Source organism: Fringilla coelebs, assembly GCF_963513975.1.
Source record: "Fringilla coelebs genome assembly, chromosome: 4".
NCBI classification, from domain to species: Eukaryota; Metazoa; Chordata; class Aves; order Passeriformes; family Fringillidae; genus Fringilla; species Fringilla coelebs.
Window position 1 is genome coordinate 71178589 of NC_140032.1, and position 15809 is coordinate 71194397.

At 42.2% G+C, this 15809-nt stretch overlaps 1 protein-coding gene across 1 annotated transcript; it reads left to right on the forward strand.

Annotated features, from left to right (window-relative positions):
• Positions 1 to 242: 242 nt before the first annotated feature.
• Positions 243 to 15667, forward strand: ZGRF1 (zinc finger GRF-type containing 1; the record flags this gene model as incomplete). Its single annotated transcript, XM_084204457.1, has 27 exons — positions 243 to 263; positions 372 to 452; positions 564 to 620; positions 1062 to 1247; positions 1624 to 3655; positions 3958 to 4040; positions 4691 to 4789; positions 5551 to 5656; positions 5737 to 5837; positions 6040 to 6184; positions 6978 to 7642; positions 8684 to 8822; positions 9202 to 9386; positions 9504 to 9691; positions 10242 to 10381; positions 10458 to 10604; positions 11190 to 11304; positions 11413 to 11669; positions 12121 to 12280; positions 12867 to 12944; positions 13091 to 13238; positions 13514 to 13641; positions 13916 to 14039; positions 14294 to 14470; positions 14585 to 14719; positions 14821 to 15082; positions 15552 to 15667. The coding sequence occupies 27 exons, from the start codon at positions 243 to 245 to the stop codon at positions 15665 to 15667; spliced, it is 6075 nt and encodes a 2024-aa protein (XP_084060583.1).
• Positions 15668 to 15809: the final 142 nt, after the last annotated feature.

Here is a 15809-nt window from a genome sequence, read left to right on the forward strand (position 1 = left end):
TTTTTTTTTAACCAGCAGTCTGTTAGGTAGTTGTGCTACTGCGCTGGTTTGATACTGTCTTGCACCTAATTCTCTTTTTTTTTTTTTTTTTTTTTTTTTTTGAGGAGAAAAAATAAGAATTTTTTTGTCCACACTGTGCCTTCACAGCTCTAGTGCACCCTGACCGTTTCCATGGCTCTCAGTCTGTAGGAAGATGTGGATATTTGTGAAATAACCTGCTGGATGTCTGTGTTGCCGAAGCAATGGCCTCTCAAGAATTTACTGTGAGTGATTTTTAACACTGTGCAATTAAGTTTAAAGACTGTAGCTGCTGAAATATTTGAACATTTTCTTGTTTCTTATTTTTTCAATATTTTACATATTTAAAACAGGTGTTATACACTCACCAAAAGATGAAAAAATCAAAAACATGGCAAGATGGACTTCTGAGGGTTAGAACTGGCAGAAATCAGGTGAAAATTCATATTTAATACTGGTGGGTTTAATACCTGCTACTGCCAGTGGCAGTCTAGTTGATTTGTGAAATAAATTTGTGGTTATTTAATTTTTTTTTTTTTTTGCAGGCTACCTTGTTTGATGATAAAGGACAATGTCTGGAGAGTATTTTTATAAAATCTCAGGTATCTTTTGTTCAGAGTTGTTATTTTTGTATCTGGTTGTAGTTGGTCTTTCAGGCAGCCTTTCAAACACTTGTTTGATAGCCAAAAGGGTAATTTTCCTAGTTATTCATATGAAACTCTACTGCAGTGCAAATAATGGAAAGGGAAAACAGCTTATATTTATTAATAGATCTTACTGTTTGTCTAGAAACTTTAATGGAATTCTTCTTCCTCTGTGGTAAAAGCAGTGTATTACAGTGATAAATGAAATTATCATTGGAGCTAAGTGCTACTGCTTATTACAACGTATGTATTATGTGGCATCTTTGACACAGTAATTCAGTAGCTGAATTTTTGACATACAAGTACTTAAAAGACTGGATTTTTTTTAAAACTAAAACTATATAATATTGTTTCTTATACAGTACTGTTGTGTACACACTGCTGCTCTCTCTTTTCCAGGTGGCTCCTGGAGATGATTTGGAAAGTGAGCGATATTTAATCACCGTTGAAGCAGCCAAAGTGAGTGAAAAGCCCTCTGCAGAGCAGTCAAAGCAAGCAGAAACTCCAGCAGTGGACAGAAATGGTGTCAAACCTGCTCTTCTACCCCCAAGACATCTCCCTGTTGGCTTGAAAAGGAAGTTTACGGTGTGTTTTTTTCCAAATTTTTATGTCTCATGTTTACATGCATTGTAAAACACAAGGGACACATATTTTCATGAATGGAAAATATATGAAGAATTTCTTCTCCCCTCCTTCTCCCCTTCTTTTTTTCTTTTTTTTTTTTTTTCCCTAACTTTTTTTTTTTTTGAGCTGTAATCCAGAATGTGTTTTTTCCACATTTAGGAGATTTGGCTTAGCAGGATTGGTGTTGCCTGCAGTAACAATGACAAGGGCTTGAGGTTGTTCCTGTGCACCTGTGGAATCCTCATGGATTTGATGAGAATATATTCCCAGGCCATTTGATCACAATGTAGTGTGCCCCATTTTCAACATCTGGATTAATTGCAAATTTCTCTCCCAGGGGTTCCGAGGGCCACGCCAAGTGGAGAAGAAGACACCAGCTGTGGAAGATGAAGGAAAAGCAGCAGTGCTGCCTTCATCTAAGGAGTGCCAAGGGAGTTTTCCATCCCAGTTTTATATCAGCTCACCGTTGTTTTCCACAGTTCACAGGAAGGATGCAGGAACAAACCCCTCTGCAGGCTGTCAGGAGGAGGGGTGCAGGGACAGTGGCAGAGAAGAAATGTCTGTGTCCTCCCTGCTTTCTGCTCCCTTCAGTGACAGCTGGGAGGGGCCAGAGAAGCAGAACTCCCATCTGGCTGGGAAGCAGGAATCTGCTCCCCTCACTGGGCACACTGGTGCCGGGGCAGTGTCCCACCACATCAGGAGCACGGCACAGATCATTGCTCTGCTCAAGTCTAAACCCGCACAAGGACACAGAGATCCAACATCTGGAGCCACAGGCTGCCTTTCCAGGGCACAGGCAGCACAAAATGCAGGGCCATGGGACAAAAGAAGCCCTGCCCTACCTGCTCCTTCAGGTGACCCTGGGAAAGGACTGCTTCCAGATACTCAGCACCTGCCTTTTGTGCAGGGAAATGTAAATGATACAAAGGACTGGAATGTTCTAGCACTTCCAAATTCAGCTGAACAGCCTTGTGGGGAAGAAGTCACAGGACACAGACAAGACAAAAAGGTAAATAATTTAAGTCAAGAGTTACAAGATCACTGCAACACAAGTAGTTACTTCCTACCTGAGTCCACTGTAAGTAGAATGAGTGACAGTCAGTTTGTCCCATCCTCAGGTGACATTTCACATTCAGCAAGTCCAACCACCTTTGAAAACCATCCCTTTGGATACAGGGAGCATTCAGGGGCTGACAGTCTTAGGGAGAATTGCTCTGAGAAGATGCAGAGTGAGCTTCATCCAAGGCAAAACTCAGAGGGAGTGTCTAGTGACCCAGAGCTCTCTGGGGATGTGACATTGGCTGAAGCTGGAATTGGGAAGGAGTTCAGGTTGCAGGGCACAGGCTGTAGTGCTGACGGGGAACTGATGGAGGTGAACTTTAACCTAATGGAGACTTTTGACTTTAATGACATGGACAATGAAGATGTGTGGGAGAGAGAAGGGAAGGGAGACACACCTTCATGGAGCCCAGGCAGCTTCCAGGGACAAGGTGCTGCCTTGAGCCCTCCTTTGAAGCCTCATTCTTGCCGTGAGGTAGAGACACACAGCGAAAACGAAGTCAAATGTTGCACATCTGATGGAGAGGGGGGTCCAGCACCCCAGCTTTGTGACAGTGATGCCAGGAGAACTGCAGAAGATGCTGCAAACCAGACCAGAACCCAAGGGGAACTTCTAAGGGATGGACACAACATAAAAGAGATGAGTGAGAGTCAGTCAAGTTTGGAAGGCTCAAACCAAGAGGAGGATCTGGATGGCTGTGCAGCACTCGCCATTAATGGCACATCCTGGGTAAAAAGGCAGCACTCTGACCTCTTGCCTGGGGACACCAGTGCTAATGAATGTCACCCTGAGACCAGGCTGTTTGAGGCCACTGGAAGTCTCACAGGTGTTTCTCCCAGCAGAGTAATTTCTGCCTTGGACAAAAAGACTGAGGAGGGAGTTACACAGCTTGGATGCATGGAATCCCCAGATGCTGGCTCAGAGCACTTCTGGGCTACTAGGAGTGATGGCATGAAACCAGGCAGCCCTCTGCTGGCCTTGCCACAGAAATCAGATCCTTTAGGAGCAGGTTACTCATCTCCAGAGGAAACAGCAGTAGGAGGAACTGCGCTGGAAAATGCAGAGAGCATAACTGCTTCTCCTGAAGCCTGCCAAGGAGAGACTATAGGGGTGGATTGCCTGAAATGCACAGCAGTGGCTGAGAACTCCTCAGGACTGCCTGATTTGGTGAATGATATTGCTCTTCTGAGAGCTTTGACTGAGCATAGCACAGCATTAGAGAGCTTGCAAAGGATGGAGGAGAACACCAGCGTGTTCTGTGAAACAGACACTTCTAAGGAGACACTTGAACCCCTTGAGAAGGATGAAGGTTAGGGCAGCTTCCATTTCAAACTGGATTCTGTATGTCTGTGCCTGTTTGATTTCTCCCATTTCTCCTCATGTTTAGAAATACTTTCAGAGTGCTGTTTTATGTAGGTTCCTCTGTGCAGTTTTTACTGTTTAAAGCAACATTGTGAGCTCCGAGTCTGTCTCTGCTTGCTCTCATTCAGTTAAATCCTAACTGTGCAACTTGTTGCAAGGTTTGCAAGACCTGTAAATATTCAGATATTTTTATGTAAAAAAAACCCAGACTACTGACTGTAACTCACTGTGCTTTTCCATCTCTTGTAGCTATAAAAGAGTTTACAGAAATGCCTTACTCAGAAAGTTTACAGGCATCTTCCTGTTCATACTTTGATTCTCCTGGCCTTATGGTAACCAATTTTTGACTACATATGTTTATCTGTACAAGATAAATTCATTTTCCACCTGGCTCCTGGAGTAAAATTCTTGGTTTAGGAAGCATAGAGGTTAAGCTACAAATTGCTTAGAGACATTGTTCATGAAGCTGATAATAAATAGAGGAAGTCATCTTGACAATATTCAGGAGGCCTCATGTATGGCGAGAAACTTAATGAAAAGTGTAGTGTTTAGTAATGTTTAATATTCCATCAATATGTTTGGTAATTCTCCTTCCCTACCCCATCTTTTACCACCTTTTTTTTTTCCCCACTAGCTTTTTAAATACATTACTTTCCTTAGAGTTTTAGCATTTGGGTTGAAATACACTGGGAAAACTGTTAGTGTTTGATAATTCACATTGATTTTTATCCAGTGCTCTTAACAGCCTTTTTTCTTTTTCAATCCATCTAAAGCTTCAAGAAAGATTTTAGAAATCCTTCCCTTTTTTCTGTTCTGTTTGAAAAACAAACACTGTTTCTTGTCATGGATGGCTTCTAAATAAAAAAGCTGTAACTGAAAAGGCTTCCTTTGTATAAATACAAGACATTTCTTAGCCTAAATTTTCACTTGAAATGGTTATTAAATTGTTAGACTAATCAGGTGTTGGTACTTTCCTGTGCAGCCCAACTGTGTGGACAATTTCTTACAGAAGACAGAGGCATATATTGTACCAATAGCAGCAGCCCAAAGGGACCCTGGCCCATCTGACTGGCAACCAAAGGTACCATTTCTGTGGAACTCGAGTATAATTAATTGTTTCCTAAATTTCAATTCAATGGCTTGCTAATTGTCATATATTGCGCTAAGTCCTAATAAAATTTTACCAGTTCTTGTAATTTTTAGTACAGTTCACTGTACTAATGTTTTCAGGGAGAGTTTAAGACTCAAATTCCAAGGGAACAAAACCCCAGATTTTTTTTGTCTCTATTCTGCAGAGTCAAGAGGTTATTTTTGTTGTGTGTGTAACAAGTAGCTGTACTGACTGTAGATAGTTGCAGAGCAGTTTTTCCTTGCTGTCAGTGATCATTCCCATGCATTGTGCAGCCTGTTGCCTTCCAAGGGTACCAAGTGAAAGGATCAGCAGCTAGTGAGGTGATGCTGAGAGCTCCGTGCTCCCAGCAGCGGTGGCAGCAGCACACAGAAAACGTGGACTTGGCAGCTGAGACATTTTTCTCACCCCTCTTTTCAAGGAATTATGACCTTTATGACTTGAGACAGGTAAAGCTTTTTTTTGTTTAGTTATCCGTACAAACCTTAGTGCAAGAAAGTATCCTGTCAATTTAGGATAGAACATAGTTAATTTTTAAACTGCCTCAATCCATATAAAAAACAATTATTTATACTTACCTTTGTCATAGAACTTCATAATGTGTGACTTGGTTTTTTCTGCTCCTTTGATCAGCTGCATTTTGAAAAAAAGAAGAGAAACAGTTTAATTTCTAACAAGTTTTTGCTTATGCTTTTTTTTTTTTTTTAATTAAGTCTCCAGGCTCCAGGAGCCTTCATAAGGATGATGTTGACATTGTAAGAGAAGAGAATTTTCAAATGAAGCCTGATGTTATTGAAGAGCCAGGAATAAATCAGTCCTGTAAGTGAAAGTAAAAGGAGAAGGGCAGTGAGTGGCCTCAAAATATCTGCCCGACTTCAGCACTTCCCTGTTTTTCCTAGCACTGGCATTGGGTGTGCATCCTGAAGTGCCACTGTGGGCAATGTCACACCCACCCTCTGACCTGAGACAAGCACAGTGGGCTGCCTGGGAGCCTGGCAAGGTGAGGATGCACTGTGTCTTGCAGATATTTTTGGCTTTATCTCCTGTGTGTTCGTGGCAGTTTGTTATTTTTGAACCTGTTTTATCTCAACTCTGAGAGATAATTCAATTGTTGAGAATGATGAGAGAGAGAATACTGATGAAAGAGCTGTAACCAGGGTTTTGTCAGTCATTCACCTGCCATGTTAATTCTTCCCATGTAGGTTTCACCAGAACTGACTTCCCCACTTGATCCAGACTCTGCAATTTCTCCACCTTGGGGCAATGAGGAGCGTGTTGGAGACATCCAGGAGCCCCTGACGCATGGGATCTTACCAAGTGAACCACAACTCCCAGATTTCCTTTTCAGTAAGAATTTACAGATTTATACTGGCACCTCACAGTGTTTTAGCTGAAAAATCTCTGAGGATTCTTGAGGCACAATGAATTGGGCCAGCACAGACAGTTACTCTGCCAGTTATATTCTCCTGACGGAGACTTGAGTAGAGGGATTGAGTTTTATAAAGAAAGATCACCTTCTAGTTTGGGGGCAAAAAGGCTGTAAGCTAAGCTTCTAAATGATCCCTATGTTTTTATTTACCTGCTTTGAGTTTTCTTCCATAATCAGCTGTCCTCTGACCCTCTCCCACTTGGCACATCTCTATAACTGTCACTAATGATAATTAATTTAGCCAAAAGGATGCTTTTTGGTAGTAAGAACTTATTTATCTGCGTTGTTCAATATTAATTCATAAGTTTGTGGGTTATCTTTTGGAAAAAAAGCAGCAAATGTTAAACTGTGTGTTTTCTAGTTGGCAGCTGTCGGTGACATCAGATTAATGACCTCCAAAATAGAACCATGTTTAATTTAATAATAGGTCTTTTATACAAGCAGAGTGGCTACATAATGTGTTCTGAATATGGAGATATCCAACAAATTGCTAAAATTTTAATGTCAAAGAAATTAAAAAATCAAACAAACTAATTAAAAGAATCACACAAAATCCATAATTTAGTGTAATTCTGCACAGGAGCAATCCAGAGGGCTTCCCAGCTAGAAGGCAGGGTGTAAAAGGAAGAATTTAGAATTCCTTCCTCTTTGTACATCTCAAGTGCCATCCCTGGGTGCTCCAGGTTCCTTGTACGCTCTATTTGCCCACAGCCCAGGAGAAATCCAGCCATGCACAGAGAAGCAGCCTGCCAGCACTGAAGCCCACGAGGAAAACACGAGCTCCCTTTGTCACTGTTCCTGCCACCCACGAGATTCCTGCCGTGTTTTACCCCACTGAGAGTGAGGAGCTCCAGCAGCCTTTGGGCTCTGCAGGAGGCAATTTGTGCAGCCAGGCAGTGGCATTTCCTAGGAGCGCTCCCGGCCCCCAGGACAGCAATTATGACACCTCTGTGTTTGGGGAGCACACGGAAGATGGCCAAAGGGGACCTGTGCCACCAGTGCTCCCTAATGTGACTGCCCAAGCCAGACACAGCAAGTGGCTGAAGTATCAAAGCAGTGCTCAGAGCGATGTGATCCCTGAGAGCAGCGCCGAAGGGGAAGAGCAGGATGACATCTGTGCCCGGAGCGTCCTAGGAATGCCGCCGGGTGACCCAGGAGAGGGCAGCGCCACCGATCCGAGCGCTGCCGGCTCTGCCCCGCCGCTGCCGGCCGGGAGCTGGCCCGGAGAGCGCTGCGGGGCTGCAAACAGCGGCCAGGCGGATCCGCTTTCACAGGGCAGCGAGCTCTCCCTGCACTTGAGGCACACACCTCTGGCTGCGGCCACACAAAAGGTGTTGAGTCACCTGAGCTGCCACGGCGCAACGGGAGAGGGCCAGGTGTGTAAGTGTTTGGTACTAACACAGTGCTCTGGCCAAAGGGGCTGCCTTTATCTGATTGTCTGCAGAGAGTATCAGTAGGATTGCATAGTCACACCAAAAAATGTATTTCTTAAGTGCCATGACTAATCCTTTGTAAACGTAATTCAGTGCCAGATTTAGAGTTTTAATCTGAATGTGGAAGGCAGGAAGATGAAAGAAAAGCTGTTGGGCTGTTTTGACATCTGTAATTGGTAAGAAACTGTGTGCACCAAGGGTTCTTCTTAATTGTAGTATCAGCATAATTTTAATTAGCATCTGTTTTTTCTTCAAGTCTTAGTCTCTGACTTCAAATTATTATAAATTCTTTCAGTTTTAGTTGTGTAAAAGTCAAGTTTTGGCACTGAATAAGCACCTAAAAATTTAGCAGAGGTGTTTGTGATCAGTAGGCAGATGGAGTACATTGGGAGGAAGCACCAAACCAACCACAATTTAGGTTTTTAAACCTGTCAAATGGTTTTGGAGTTGAAGGAAATGTTAACTCTTTCTTTTTTTCCTAAAGCTTTTTGATTCTTTAAAACTGTCCAGTACAGTATTTGTGAAGTAGAGATGAGGAAATAACTAATACATTTAACATATACATGGGTATACACATTGTGTGTGTTTTTATACAAATACATATATATGTAAAATCCATATACCAGACTTTAAAAGCTTATGAAGACACTTCTAATTAATTTATTTCTGTGCAAAAATGGTGTTGAAAATGGGGTTTGTGTGTTCCTTCCCAATGCCTAGTGCTGAAAACATGATTTTCAACTACATCAAATGTATTCTAAAGCCTTTGCAAGTATTATCTGTGTTATTATAAATGCAGGCTGTTTGGCAAGGAGCAAATTTTAACCTCATGGTGCATCCTAACTGGCAGCCCAAGCTCTAGGGAAATGTTTGATATGTTTTATAAATATGAAATTTTTTTTTTAGTATTTTTACAAATCTGCTATCTTTGTCTCATTCAAGGTTTTATAGTTTTTGATGGTGTATTTTTGTGGGTCTTTTTAGGACATAACAATTTCTGAGTTGTCTTTTCCTCCTGTGGATAAAGTGAAGCACACCAATCTTCCTAAAAGAAAGATTTCCATCCCAGCTGTGTTTCAGTCTCACACTCACTACAAACAGGTTTTTAAAGCTGCTCTGACAGGTAAGTCTCTGCTCTGTGAAATGCTGTCATTTTGAACACTGCCGATTAAAACAGCAGGGTGCATTTCATTTTTTTATACATCTACTGAAATATATTCAGTCCATACCCAAAATTGCAAAGGCACACCCAAAAGGCAGTGCACTTGTGTTTAACTTTGTAACCTCAGGGCTGTTTTCCAGTCTGAAGATACCTAAGCCTTTTTTTCCCCCTGGAATAAGTGGACTTTCCAGGTCACATGGCTTCTTTTAGGACTCAGATTAAATATTTTGATTGGGGATGGAAATCTTCCACTGGAAGTGCATTTGTTTGGATGCCGTGTAGCTGTGTAAGCATTTTAAGGGTGTGCTAATGACTGTGTTGTTCTCCTTTCCCCACCAAGAGCAATTGAACATAATGCTGTTTGAGTTGGCACAGAGGCTGCACAATGCCCTCTCCAAGGTGGATATATCATTTTACACTGCAGTGAAAGATGGGCAAAGCCAGAGCCAAGGAAGCTGTGCCCCGCTCTGCAACCACATGCACCCTGCTAAGCTGGTGATGGTTAAAAAAGAAGGTCAAAACAAGGTGCTGTTTATTCCTTGTGGTTTTTACACGTTTGGGGTGAAAGTATCCATTGCTTTCTCTTTTTTCCTTGCTTGTTTTAGTGCTCATGGACTTTTTTTCCCCTCCCTTCCCTTGCAGGGTCGTTTGTTCTATGCCTGCGATGCCCCAAAAGCTGAGCAGTGCTCCTTTTTCAAGTGGATTGAAGATGTGAACCCCACACAGACCAAATCCACACCCAGTGCAGTGCTCCATGACACAAAAAGTATTGGGACATACCTCAGGAGTCAAAAGATTGCTGTCTATGAGGAATGCCAGCTTTTGGTGAGGTATCCTCAACTGCTGTGTGACTTCAAGGTTTTTAAATATTCCAGTAGCTCAGGACTTCAGCAGGATTTAACACATTTTCTCTGTATTTCAAGAGTAAAGGCTTCTTTCTGTAAAGAAATGCAAAGAGCTAAATTAGTGAAGGAAAAATATTTATAGCAAGGGTATTTGTTTTTAGCAAGAATCAAAACTGCTGACCAGCAACTTGATCAATTGCTTAATGTCAGAACTGTTGCATTTGAGTTATTGCTCATTTAATCCTAAGTAGGAGAATTTGATTTATTCTCTTCAATATTCTAATTTTAATGCTAGAATCATCTCAAAGGCTATTCTGTGCTGTTTAATTGTGGAGGAAACAATTTAATTGTGGCTGAATGTGAGGGGATTTTGCAGTCAAGATAAATGTACTTAAAATTTATTAATGTAAGATGATGTGCACCCACGTGGTCCAATCTGTGGAGGTTTCTTATTTTTGGTGCTGAATCCAAAATGTGCTCATGGTTTACATACCTTTTTTTTTTTTTTTTTTTTTTTTAAATTACAATTTCCCAGGAAAGCCTTTGAAATTCCAACACAGCGGTACAGTAAGTTCAAGAAATTTATGAATACACCTGCCAGCTTTGATGGTGACTCCAAACCCAAATTATACCTGAAGCTAAGCAGAAAGGAGCATTCCTCTCTCTACAGCAAAGGTGAGCACATGCTACACATCAGATGGAAAAGGTGGCAGTGGGAGAGGCTGATGAGGACTCTGTATTTTTTTGGCAGATGACATCTGGGTTGTTTCCAAGACTCTGAACTTCAATCCCATCGATACTTTCATTGCAAGCAGTGCTTTCTTTGGACCATCCTCCAACAATGAAATAGAATTGCTCCCACTGAAAGGCTACAGTCCCTCCAACTGGAGATCCAACAGTGAGTTCCACAGCAGCATTCAGAACTGTGGCAGACAACTAAGGAAAAATCCAGCCAGCAATGAAGGATGAGTTGCTGAGAACTTGACAATTTCTCAGAACTTGCACATGATTTAATTCACAGTAATTTTTACTTTGTATGTTTGAATATATAATTTGAATACATTAATTAATGCAGTTAAACCTGCAAAAGAGCTGGCAAATTCCAAATGGGTGGGGAAGAAATGAGAATAAAATGAAGACAGTAGTAAATTATGTAATATGATACACAGTGCAAGTTGACTGTCAGAGTGTAAGTAAAAGGAGTATGTTTTTACTGTCCTGGAAAACAAAATGCAGAAACCTCAAACAACTCACTGGAAAATTTATATTTATATAAAAAGCTATGTGTTAAGTCTGTGTTTCTGCAAAAGTTTCTTGGTTTTGCTGTTGAATTAAGTTAAAGTTTTGGGGCTGTTTTGTTTTGTAAGTGAAGAAGACAAAAAAAAATCAGTTAATTACACTTTTGGCATTTTATAATTGATTTCTTTCGCAATTTCTGCTCTATTAATTCCTTTCTTCTTTTGTTTTTCTGTGGCCCTTGCAGTGTGTGTTCATGCCTTGCTGGTTTGTAATGCCAGTGGTGAGCTGGCATCCTTAAGGAACATGGAGGAGCACTTCAATCCATCCACATTACCACTGATCCCATATCTCCTGAAAATGTGAGTTACTGTCCTGTGATACTGTGAGCAGTCCAGTGCAGGAATATCAGAAGCAGGAGACAGAAATTGTATCACATCACAACTTTTGGGTATTTTTTGTTTTCTTAGGAATTTTAATTCTGAAAATGCTACAAAAAGAGTCAGCAAAAGGAAATTCACTCCACCTGCCATGAGTGTGAAGTGCTCCATGATGTCTGGCCCTGTGAGCTCTGAAGTGGCATTGGGAGTGGCTGAAGAGATGATCCAGAGGTTCTCCCTGAACCCAGACCAAGCAGCATCACTGATTCACGTGGCTCAGATGATGACCTGTGAAAAGCCCAAACCAGGGCAGGAACATCAGAGCTTCCCCATCACCATCATACGTGGTACACAGCCAAGAATTGTGACATTTGCTGCTATTGTATCTTTGCACCAATGCTGATTCATGGGAAGTGCCATCACTATGGAATGCCAGAATCAGCCCCTCTGATACTGACTGTGACATTAATACATCTATTCTGTCAGCACAGAGCTTTTGCCCCTTTATGTTAAATTTCAATGAAATTTAAATTCTTCCTTTTGCAGGATTTCACAGAAGCATACTAACTTTTGCCTAGAAATACCTATACAGAAAATCAGAATTATTTATTGTTTTCAGCTTTTTTCTTTTCATATTTCATACCACTTTTTATCATGTATTAGCTTTGTTTTTGTAAGCGTGAGCAAGCCCATGCAATTTTTTAGAGGAATCACAGCATAACTGAAGTTAAAGCCATCGATTCAAACTTTCTAGGAAATTCTCACTTGTAACTTGGGCTTTCTCTTCCAAAATCCCAGGTGTTTTTGGAGCTGGCAAGAGCTACTTGCTGTCTGTGGTGATCTTGTTCCTCGTGCAGCTCTTTGAAAGCAGCGAAGCTACAGAAGGTCCGAGGGCAACTCCGTGGAAAGTCCTCATTGCTTCCTCCACCAACGTTGCTGTGGACAGGATACTGCTGGGGTGGGTTGCTGAGGCTTTTAGCGGTCTTCTTCCAAAACCAAGAATGCACTTACACTGTAGTGGTAATTGTGTTAGTATTTCCTGTAAAACATGTCCAAAAGATTGGTTTCTTTCCCTAAAAAGTGCCACACACAGGCTCTAATTGTACCTCAGCTCTTTTGCGAAGTTAAAAGAGTGAAAACTACATAAAAGATTTACAGAAGACTCATTTAGGCTCTGCTCTCATCAAATTTACTGTTAAAATCCATCATGACAAAGAAGTGCTGCTCAGGAATCTTTGGGGTGTAGCAGTCGGGGAAGCAGTAGGAGCAGAGAGAATCAGATTTGTGAAAATTTAGCGTGAAATAAATGCATGGAAGGAAAAAGGAAGGGAAGATACATATGGAAGACTATGAGAGGGGAATCACAAGGCATTAAATCACAATGAAGTAATTTATTTTCTTGAATTGCTGAGGTACTTTATCTCCTTAATCTCTGAAGTTTGTGTTCCTGAGTGTTCTTATGTGTCTTTTGAAACAACTTTTAAAGTTTCTAAAGATTTCTTTTTTCCCTTTCTGTAATGTTTATCATCTCTTTTTCTTTCAAGTCTGCTTGATCTTGGATTTGAGGATTTTGTAAGAGTGGGAAGTGTAAGGAAAATCACAAAAGCAATTCTTCCCCATAGGTAAGAAACCTCTTTGAGGGATCTGAAGCAATTTGGCGTAGGTTAATATACTGTTGTAAATTGCTGTTATGTAAAAAGTGTGGTTATTTTTCCAAGCACTGCCATTTTCAGTTACAGTAATGTATGTTACAAAATCTTCTTTCAAGTTTACATGCAGGCTCAGGAAATGAAAATGAGCAGCTGAAAGAGCTGCTTGCTCTCTTGAAAGAAGATTTGACTCCAGCTGAGAAAATATATGTCAGGAAGAGCATTGAGCAGCATAAACTGGGGACCAATAAAACCATTCTGCAGCAGGTACAGTCAAAGAGATGGGATTGGAAAGCAGGTGTTTACTGTGTCTTATCCACAGGGCCCAGCACAGGGAAAGTGGGAATCCCCTCTCACACCTGCCAAGCTCCTGGCTTTAAAACAGAGCGAATGTCAGGTTTGATGGCACAGGTATAGCTTAGTGTCCTGTTTCTGGCAATAAATTGAGCTGTATTCTCCTGCTCTAGTTAGGTGCTGCACAGAGATGAACTATGAAATGATTTTAACTTTTTGCCTGCCTGTTTTCTGCTTGCTGCTGGCAGGTGAAAGTGGTTGGAGTGACATGTGCTGCCTGCCCCTTCCCTTGCCTGAATGCACTCAGGTTTCCTGTGGTGGTGCTGGACGAGTGCAGCCAGATGACTGAGCCTGCCTCTCTGCTCCCCATCGCCAGGTACAGCCCTCCTGCCCCTGAGGGGCCTCAGCAGGCACACCAGCTCCGAGCAGTGCCACACTCCACACCTTCGTGAGCACAGGAGCCCCGAGGTCTCACCCTAGCCAGCAAGAAGAGGCATTTCAGATGGAGGCCTGTCCTTAGGGGTTATTAAGCTGGGGTGGAGAAGGGAGGCTGATGGGAAGCAGTGTGATTCAGAAACAAGCACACACTTTGGTTATGAACCCTTTAACATGCTTTTTAGAATGCTGTTTTTTTTCACGTTCTTATTTAGGTTTCAGTGTGAAAAGCTTGTCCTTGTTGGAGACCCCAAGCAACTGCCACCAACTATTCAAGGGTCTGAGAGTGTTCATGAGCAGGGATTGGAGCAGACTCTCTTTGACCGGCTCTGCTTGATGGTAGGTGCTGCTGAACACAGGTTTGGGAAGGGTAGAGAGCAGAACTGTAAGTCCCCTAAAGCCACTAGGGGAACTCTGGTTTAGGTATCAAGAGGGTCAGGATTTCAACATTGCAAAATACCATAAAATCCCAGAATGGTTTGGGTTGGAAGCGACCTCCAAGGTCACCCCCACCACAGACGGGGACACCTTCCACCAGCCCAGCTTGCTCAGAGCTCCACCCCAGCCCTAATCTCTGTGTCCTCATCCTTCAGGGACATGAGCCCATTCTCCTCCGGACACAGTACCGCTGTCACCCTGCCCTGAGTGCCATTGCCAACGAGCTCTTCTACAGCGGCCACCTCATGGATGGCGTCTCTGAGCGGGACAGGGCTCCTCTGCTGGCGTGGCTGCCAACTCTCTGCTTCTACAGCGTCCATGGCGTGGAGCAGGTGAGCTCCTCAGCACTGCTTACATAACAAGGCAACATGTCCTTGTTCCTCCATTCCGTTCCTTTCTGCCTTGCTGCTGAGAGCTAAGTTGGGCATCTTTTTCCCTCTTCCCAGATTGAGAGAGACAACAGCTTTTACAACATGGCAGAAGCTCATTTTACAGTCAAGCTCATTCAGTCTCTGATTGCAAGTGGAATAGAAGGAGCTGATATTGGCGTGATTACCCTTTATAAATCACAAATGTATAAGGTTTGTGTCATAAATCAGTAACAAAAAGCAGTAAAGCCATTCTCTTGAATGTACTCTGAGTAGCCAAACTCATCCCCCTTCCCTGTTTTTTTTGCCCCCAGATCCAGAATTTGCTCAGTGGGGTTCACTCTGAGGCTTTTGAAGTCAAGCCTGTGCAGGTGTCCACGGTGGATGCGTTCCAGGGTGCTGAGAGGGAAATCATTGTGCTGTCCTGCGTCAGGACCAGGCACTTGGGGTTCATAGACTCGGAGAGGAGGATGAACGTGGCACTAACGAGGGCCAAGAGGCACCTGCTGATTGTGGGGAGTCTGCCCTGTCTGAGCAGGAACAGGCTGTGGGGGAGAGTAATTCACCACTGCAGAGGTAAGAGCTTCTTTGCTGGGGTTTTTGAAACCTTGCACCTCATTATCTTGAATTAGACTATGTCCAATACACCTTGCAGGGTTTATATACTGTAGAATAATATATAAAATATATGGTGTGTACACTAGAGCAACCACTCTATTCATTACATATAAACTCCAATGCTTAATGTTACATAGAAAATCTAATACATTGCAAGAATGCGCAAGATACACATTTGCAGCTTTACCTGCAAACTCTTTTTATGTTTAGAGGGGTTTTTTAAATCCAGTAATGGGACTTTACCTGCTTGGCTGACATCAAAGAAAGCATCTTGCTGGGGACTGAACTTCACAGAGCCGTTTTCCAAGCAGAAGTATCACAGCCAGTCAATACTCTTAGGGAAATAGATGTTGGCACTGCCAGGGGCTGATTCCGTGATGGATGCTGTAGAGAGAGATGTAATTATCCTGTTTATTGCTGCTTTTAGGATGGGAAAATGGCTTACAACATGCAAGCCAGTGTGAGCAGCAGCTAAATGACATTCTCAAGTCTTACTTGGATAACTGGGAGGAAGAAGAACGGCACAAGAAAAAGGAAAAATAAAGTATGTATTGATTTGATGAACAAAATATTAACAGCTTGTCTATAGCAATAGCTCTGGTAATTTGTAATCTAGTATTTATTTAATGTGGGGTATTTTTGTTTGGACCTCAGTGCACTGAAACTTCTGTTTGACCTTGTGGTC